Source organism: Mus caroli, chromosome 4, assembly GCF_900094665.2.
Source record: "Mus caroli chromosome 4, CAROLI_EIJ_v1.1, whole genome shotgun sequence".
NCBI lineage: Eukaryota > Metazoa > Chordata > Mammalia > Rodentia > Muridae > Mus > Mus caroli.
In genome coordinates this window covers 106,214,301-106,222,301 of record NC_034573.1, presented here as the reverse complement: position 1 = coordinate 106,222,301, position 8,001 = coordinate 106,214,301, and the positions used below count along the sequence as shown (strand labels likewise).

At 44.5% G+C, this 8,001-nt stretch overlaps 2 protein-coding genes across 7 annotated transcripts in view; one reads left to right on the top strand and one right to left on the bottom strand.

The window, feature by feature from the left end:
• The window catches only part of Tex38 (testis expressed 38), a 3,818-nt gene extending 1,976 nt beyond the window's left edge, over nt 1-1,842 (top strand). Inside the window, exons 1-2 of one of the 4 annotated variants that reach the window (XM_021159958.2) lie at nt 49-692; nt 1,076-1,842. In XM_021159958.2, coding sequence (XP_021015617.1) covers nt 692; nt 1,076-1,680 — 606 coding nt within the window. In that variant the 5' untranslated portion in view covers nt 49-691 and the 3' untranslated portion in view covers nt 1,681-1,842. The other 3 variants (XM_021159959.2, XM_021159961.1, XM_021159960.2) reach the window with 3 other exon arrangements.
• Nucleotides 1,843-4,177: 2,335 nt separating this feature from the next.
• Nucleotides 4,178-8,001, bottom strand: part of Efcab14 (EF-hand calcium binding domain 14) — a 38,821-nt gene continuing 34,997 nt past the window's right edge. For 2 of the 3 annotated variants that reach the window (XM_029476139.1, XM_021160114.2), the window contains one exon: nt 4,178-7,649. In XM_029476139.1, the coding sequence (XP_029331999.1) occupies nt 7,474-7,649 (176 nt within the window). In that variant the 3' untranslated portion in view covers nt 4,178-7,473. The remainder of the gene's footprint in view (nt 7,650-8,001) is intronic. The other variant, XM_029476140.1, reaches the window with a different exon arrangement.

Genomic DNA, 8,001 nt, shown 5'->3' with positions numbered 1-8,001 from the left:
TGTGTGTGTGTGTGTGTGTATGTGTGTGTGTAGGGGATGTCTGATGACCTGGTCAGAAGGGAATGAAGTATTCAGGATAAAGGAAAGAAAGTTAGCCCCAAAAGGGATGCAGGACCAGATGGAGGAGAGCTCCCACAGGGCACAAGAACACTTGCCAGCACCTGCTGAAGGAAGGAAAGAAAGCAGAAATAAAAGAGATTGTAGGAGCCAAAGGAGGCACTGACCACTTGGTTCTCTTGAGCTGGTTTTCTTCTCACAGCTTGGTCAAGATTTGTTGAGGCCAGACATGCCCAATGCTCTGTGTGCTCTCCCCAGTAGGCACTGGGGGAGGTACCCAGTGGTGTTTCCTTAATCACCAACCACATAGCCCCTTGAGAATGCCAAGGCCCTGTCCTGGGGCTGCTCTATGGGTTCACTATAAGGAATTGGGCAGACAACTCTCCTGGTGCCTCGGTCTTTGGTAGAAGCAGTAGATGTTGTGTACTAGAGGTTACTGGATGGGCTCACAAACATTGTCCCCGGAATGCCAGTTGGACAGAACCTGATGACCTTTCCTTTAGAGAACAATGAGGCCCGGGCCTTCTGAGGACTCCTATTGGTGGAGTGGGGTGAATTTCCTCTCCCCAGAGTGATAGGCTGGAGGCCAAGACTGACCTTTACGGATTCCCAAAAGGACCCAAGCCGCTCTGGCAGTAAGTGTAGCACCTCTAGTCCTTGCCCCTCACATTGTACCCTTGGGCATGGGGTAAGTAAGGAGAAGTCTTTTGCATGGATGGAGGAGTGGTGGCTTCTTGAAGTGCTAAGCAATTAGATGGTTATCTTTTCTAGAAACTAAGTACTCCCAGAAGGCTGAGTCCTCACCCCCTTTAGACCTAGCGTTTCTCATCTGTAAATAGCTAAAATGATCCCTTAAGGAACCTGGAAGTCTAGTGTTGAGCTGGAGAATGAGGAGGGAGGGGAGGAATGGAGAGAACAGGAAAAATGACTAGTTGAGGAGGTCAAGGAGGGGAGTGAAAAAAAGCTGTGCATTAGGCGCACCAGCCAGCCAGCCTTTCTCTCTCTCTCACTGCCTTAGTGTGGATCTCCTTGTGCATTGGATTCCTGGGGCTGTGTTCTGTGCTAATAGGAAGCTGCATACTCTTTCTGCACTGGAAGAAGAACTTGCAAAGAGAAGAACGTGCCCAGCAGTGGGTGGAAGTGATGAGAGCTGCCACATTCACCTACAGCCCACTGTTGTACTGGATAAACAAGCGGCGTTACCATGGCATGAATGTAGCCATTAACACAGGCCCTCCCCCTGCTGTCACCAAAACTGAGCCGGAAGATCAGAATCCAGATTCTTTGTGGGAGTTGGATCTCTCTGAAGGCAGGAGCTTCGTTGTACAAGACAGCAGCCCCAGAGGTGAAGCCTCTGATCTCTTGCAACATGCTTTGGGGATTCCAAAGCAGCCCCAGTCTTCAAAAATGCCACAGCCTCGGACTGACTCCCCATTCCCACTTCCCATCTTTCAGGAGGTGCCCTTTGCCCTTTCCCTCTGCCACCTGCCTCCCATGTTGAACCACTCTGTCTCCTACCCTTTGGCCAACCGCCCCGAAAGGAATGTTCCTTTCTGTTCCCTCCCAACACTGGCCCACGGAACAAACTGCTTTAATGCCAAGCCTTTTGCTTTAGAGCTGTAGTTTCCTCTTAGTGAGGGTGGGAGCTGCAAATACCAAAGGCTCCCTTTGGTAGAAAACAGAGATAACCACAAGGAATTGGTACTGACAAGGAGATCACAGCCACCTGGTGAGAGGTTTAATGCCATAGACTTAAAAAAAAAAAAATAAAGTCCAAGTTTTCCTCTGTCTCATTTCCTCCTAGAAGGGCAATGCCTTTTGTGCCAGCCAATGTGACCGTGGTGCTTTGTAAATCAAGCTGGTTATAAGTTTCACCACTGCATATGGGAATCTGAGATTACCATTTGGGAGACGCTGAACCAATACTTGTGGCTGGATTGACTCAATATCCCTCCATCCAGTGTTTGAGCCTGAATGATCACCAGGCTCTGACCTAGGTCTCCAGGCACTGCTCCTCAGTAGGGGGGAAGCACAGATGCCACAAGAGGACAGTAGTTGAGAGCTATGGTGGCCTACATTGGCTATGTCATAAGCCTAACAAATGCCAGTATGGTTTAGTTGGACTGTTGTTTGCATGTATTGCTTCTTGGCTGGCTGTCTTTGTCCTTTATTTCTAGTGTTCCCAAGAACAGTGCCAAATGGCAGTTCTGACCCTCCTGTTCAGATGCAGACATGGGTTTCCAAGATGTATACCTTGGTGGTTCCACAGCTAGCTCCAGTTCACGTTTTCCTGGCATCTCATTTCTAGGATTTCTACCACACCCCACGGTGTCTTTTCTTAGCATTGCCTTGTTAGAACAGTTTGGCTAAAAGCATTAGGGTATGAGGGTTGTTGACTGGCAAATGGGTCAGAGCATCTTCTAGAATTACACCTATAGTTTGTATCTTATCCCTTTTCTCCCATCTTCTCTTTTGAGATGAGGGCTATTTTAGTCCAGGCTGGCTTGGAACTTATGCCAGGCTGCCGTTAAACTCCTGATCCTCCTGCCTCGGTCTTCTGAGTGCTGGTATTACAGGTTTGTGTCCCCATACTTGGCTTTATTGCTTATATCTTTAGATTTTCTTTAATTTTGTGTGTATGGATGTTTTACTTTCATGTATGTCTGTGCTTGTGGACGTCAGAAGAGGGTATCAGATCCCCTGGAACTGAAGTTAGACAACTGTGGCCCTCTATGTGAGTGCTGGGAATTGAACTTGGGTCCCCTGGAAAAGCAGCCAGTGGTTTTTTGTTTGTTTGTGTTTTTTTTTTTGTTTGTTTGTTGGTTTTTCGAGACAGGGCTTCTCTGTGTAGCCCTGGCTGTCCTGGAACTCACTTTGTTGACCAGGCTGGCCTGGAACTCAGAAATCCGCCTGCCTCTGCCTCCCAAGTGCTGGGATTAAAGGCGTGCGTCACCACACCTGGCTGCAGCCATTGTTCTTAACCACTGAACCACCTGAACACGTAAAATGGGCCCAGATGGAGCTTCTGATGCACACCAGAGCAGGCTCATTCCTCAGCCGTTCTTGCTTCCTCTCATCCTGAATATGCCTAAAGCCTGAGCCCTGTAGGCTTTGCTTCAGGTCAAACATTGAAAATGCTTTCATGTCTTTTTTAAAAAACAAACACCCCCCCCCCCCGAAAACTGAAAACCTATCAATGAAGTTCATTAGGGTTGCTTACCAGTGGCTACAAAATGGCCTTCCCTCCCACAGCACCCATTAACTACATTTAAGTCCTCAGGGATAGGTGGGGGCTCCAACAGCTCCTTCCAAACCCACCATGTTTGTTGGTAGTCACAGCTACAGTGGGTTTGAGAATCAAGAGCCACCCCAGCTTAAAGTCAGACTTCTATACCACTCCCTGACTTCCTGCAGCTCCTATATTGTCTGCCCTTTCTTCTATGATACTCCCTGAACCTGGAGGGGATATATAAATGCCTCGTTTATGGATGGCCATTCAACCCTCACTTTGACTGATTGTGGGTCTCTGTGGTGTGGCCTAGGACCTTCCTAGGCACAGGCTTTTGGTTGGGATTATGAAATGAGTCATGCATTTCCCATTGTGGAGTGGGCTTCAAGTCCAAACAGAAACTGCTTGGCTATCCCTGTAAGAGCTGCTACTCCTATACCAGTGGGCACACCCTGCCTGTCTGGTCAGCAGTATTGCACACAGGATCCACAGATGACAGTTGATGGCTCTTCCCCCCCCCCCCCCAGCAGCCTGCAGACTACCTTCATGCATTATGATGGCTATCCATCAGGAAGGAAACTCCCGCCCAGTTCCAGCTTGATTTCTTTCCTGTCAACAGAGGATGAGGTGTTTTCAGCAAAGGTCTTAAGAGAGAGGTCTGGTGGGCAACCAGCGGCAGAGACAATCCTTGCTTTTTGTTGTTGCTGTTGTTGTTAGTCTTAGGTGCCTACTTGGCAAAACCATAAAGCAGATTCTTGATATTGTTTTGTACCCCCAACTAATAGCCCTTGATTTCAAGAGGAAGTAGCAAGCAGTCCACAAAAATAAAGATTAAAGCAGGTTTTCCCCTTTAATTATCAGGGGAGCAGGGAAAATTCTAGTCAGACACAGTGAGAGAAACGTAATGTTTTATTTAGATAAATTAAAATGGCTATATTTATAGGAAATAAGTAAAGCTCAAATGAAGTCATGGAAACCTTGAATCCACTCTCTAAACAGAACCAAAATTGCTTATGTATTACCAAAATAGTTCCATTAATATAAAGTAGATTTACAGTTCTTAATATGAGAAAACAACAAGGTAGGTTAGGTTTATATAACAAACAATACACACTCTCTAAAGTCTCAGGAATACCCAAATGTGTTCTGGCTTGAATATGAGAGAAGGGACCACATCTAGATGGTTGGTAAGCAAGCCAATGAGGTGTGTAGCAAACAAAAGCTGTCACTAAAAACAACTCAATAGGCCATTATAAGTGTGAGCCCATCACAGTCAAAATCTTCAACTGTGACGCTGGGACCAGGGAGGGGGCTGATGGGGCTGTCCAGCAATGGTAAAGAGCAAACTGCAATGGAAGGGAAACAAGCCGGTCGTGAAGTGAGACTGTCTGCCTCAGCTCTTCTGCATTCGACCCATTCTTAAGAGCCAAGCATCCATTGCTCTGCTCCCCCTTGAATGTTACTACAGTCATAGTTAAGCCAGGTACTCTTCTGAGACAAGCTCTCACTATGTAGCCCAGACTGGACTAGAACTCATTATTTTCCTGCCCCAGTCTCCCAAGGGATGGGATTACAGGTATGTACTACCATGACTGGCTTGTGAATGGTCTTTCAGTAAATATTATGGTAGATGGTACACAGCAATAAAGCAAAGAACCAAGGGGTAACACTTTAAGAAACTAAGGTGGGAAGTACTCTGAGCTACTGACTGATAAGGCCAAAGGATTGAAATCCAAAGCCAAACTCACCACCACTACCATTGAGTTCTCTTAGAGGTGATCTGTGGCTGGTGAAGCTTGACTAACACAAGGCACTGGATGCACAAGTTAAGACAATAAACAAATGAAGACCCAATCTTCACTGATTGATAGGTTTTTGGGGCTCCTAAGCCAGTGAGTCTGTCCAATTTTTAGCAAAGGATATCAACCTCTGCCTAGATCTGAGTAATGCCATAGGCAGGATGAGAAAGGTATAGAAGGTCAGAGGGCAGTTATGGCTACCTCTGGTCAGTTTGATAGGAGACATCACATGGCTCAGGGGTGATGCTGGCAGACAAGCTTGACATGGAAAAACCAGAAGAAAGTCCAAGAAACAAATTCTGCTTCCTCACTGAAAAGCATATACCACAAAGAGTTAAGGTGTCTTGAAAGTATCTGCCTACAAATGAGAACTTGAAACTAAAAAGGACAAGCTACATTACCCTCAGTATATTTCATATAAATCAGTTCTCAAAAAAAAAAAAAAAAAAAGAAAAACCTTCCAGGTACAGACATACTATTTATGGTACAATATATACAAATATAGCAGAATAATTCAATTTATTGCTAGAACTTTATTTGGTTGTTACAAAATCTGTACGTGTGTGTGTGTGTGTGTGTGTGTGTGTGTGTGTGTATGTGTGTAGTATGGAAGGCAGCCAGGAGAACAAGAGTTACCTAAAGAGCCAGGATAATATTTGAACTGTATTTTTAACTTTTCCAAGAAGGTGACAGCATAGATGAGCAAGGCAAACATTAAGGCAAAAAATTTAAAGAGAGAAACATGAGCTAAGGAGACTCATGCACAGGAAAACTTGTCTTGCCTTCACTGAGTTTTAATGTCTAGAGAAAAAAAAAGCCAACTCTAAGCTGAATATTATATAAAAGAAACAAAATATAAAAAGCAAGGCAAAGCAAAGCGAAAACCAAATGTCTTTAAAGGTCAAAGGTACTAGACTGTATCTATAGCTGACAGGGCAACTTGATCAAAATTAAACAGCAATGATCTTTACTAAGGAAGCCCTGCCATCACAACAGCTTCTCCAGTGTTTCCCTGACCGGCTACGGCAACCTGCGGTTCTGTAAGGTCTTCTGCTGGGGTTGCCCAGAGACTCCTGAGAACACTGGGAGTGTTCTCAACATGTCAGTGAATGGTGATCTGCTCCTAGTCAGACCTTTCCTGGCTTGCCCACAAAGCATGTAAGGGGAAGCATCACAGATGCTCTTTAGACCTGGGAAAACAGCCCCATCACCAGAGGGCTCCTGCTCCAAGCACGCCTGCTCCATGTGGTATCCTCTGGACAAAAAACCCATAGCTCCTTCTGAGAGAACAATTAGGAACAAAGAATATGATTTCCTGTTTCATCTGACCACATTTTGGCTTTAGGCATCCTGCCAAGAAATAGAGCAAATTCTTGGTTATCCTAAAGGTAAAATCAAATGGTACTCAGAGCTTTTCTCTAGTGCTCTGGGCAACTAGTTTGGGATAGCAGCCAAGGACATGAACCTTCCCATTCCAGACTGGACATGGTGCTGAAGGTAGGCAGTTACGACTTTAGGGTAGTCTAGAGTGGGTGGGCAGAGAAGACCCACTTCTTGAGGGGAAAACATATAATTTCCCACCAAGTAACTTTTATGCTCATAATCCTTGGAAGATAATTAAAAATGAGGAAAATCCCAGTAAGACTTCTCTGGTTCTTAGGTTAGGAATAGGAGCAGTGGCCCAGAATCTGACTTTCCTGAGTTTGGAACTGGCACCCTCTGCACAGCATCCTTACCTGAACTGATGCCCCAGCTTCAAACCCTATGGTGGTGCCCAAGCATCTGAGGGCTGCCTTCAGGAGATGTGAAGAGTTTCAGTTGCCGCCCAGAGCAGACTGTCAATTACTCACAACAAGTCATTCATTCATTCCATTCAAAGCCAATCGTCTTTCTACACATTATGCACAATCTTTCATTTTATATATTTACAAACAGAAGAGACTCATCTTTCAAAGAAAAGACATATTCTGAGGCTCTATAAAGTGCATCTAATTTAAGGCAAATTCATATGAAATATAAACTGACTTATTATCTCTATATACATACACTTTCCAGCTTTAAAAGGTAAATTCTCTTCCCCTCAAAAAACAGGAAAGAGAGAAGAGGGCTTTATTATTTTTTCCTGGCAACTTTAAGTTACAACATCTCACTGGCTTCATGAAATCATAGATTTCTAAACATCATACTTTAAGTAAATTTTTTTAAAAAAATAATTTTTTAAATAGTGTTTTCAAACAAGTTAAAAGGTGACAATGTGTTTGTTAGAGTAGTATGAAGGAGTGAAGAGTTAGTCAAGAAGGTTTTTGTTTTTGTTTTTTTCTGTCTTTTTAGTTAAGTAGATTTTTAGGTAGTCCAGGCTACATATCCATTTCAATATACCTGATGAGACTAGATACCTAAAGCTACTCTTAGTTCCAGGAAAGAATATCTTCCATCTCCATTCGAATCAAATGCTCTCAAGCTCTCTGGTCTTGGCATGGCAGAACCTAGGGAATTCCAGAGTTGCTGGTAGGTCAGCATCCCATCCACATCTTGACCAGTCTTGTGGAATAAATCCTGAAGATCTGTTAAATGGGAATTACAAAAGAGACATGTAGTATGTTTATGCATACAGTTAAAAGTAGCTTAAACTGACTTCCCAGCATTAAAAGAAAGGCTACTTGGCCAGGTGTGGTGGTGACCATCTTTAATACTAGCATTTGGGAGTGGTTGGGTAGAGGTAGGCAGATTTGAGAGTAGCCTCATCTATACAGTTAAGTTCCAGATCAGCCAGGGCTTATCTCAAACCCTTCCCCTGCAAAACAAAACAACTCTCCCAACTTGCTGGGAGGGGTAGAGAGATGGCTCAGTGGTTAAGAGTGCTAGCTGCTCTTCTAGGACTGTGAGTTTGGCTCCCAGCCACTTGTAACTTCAGGT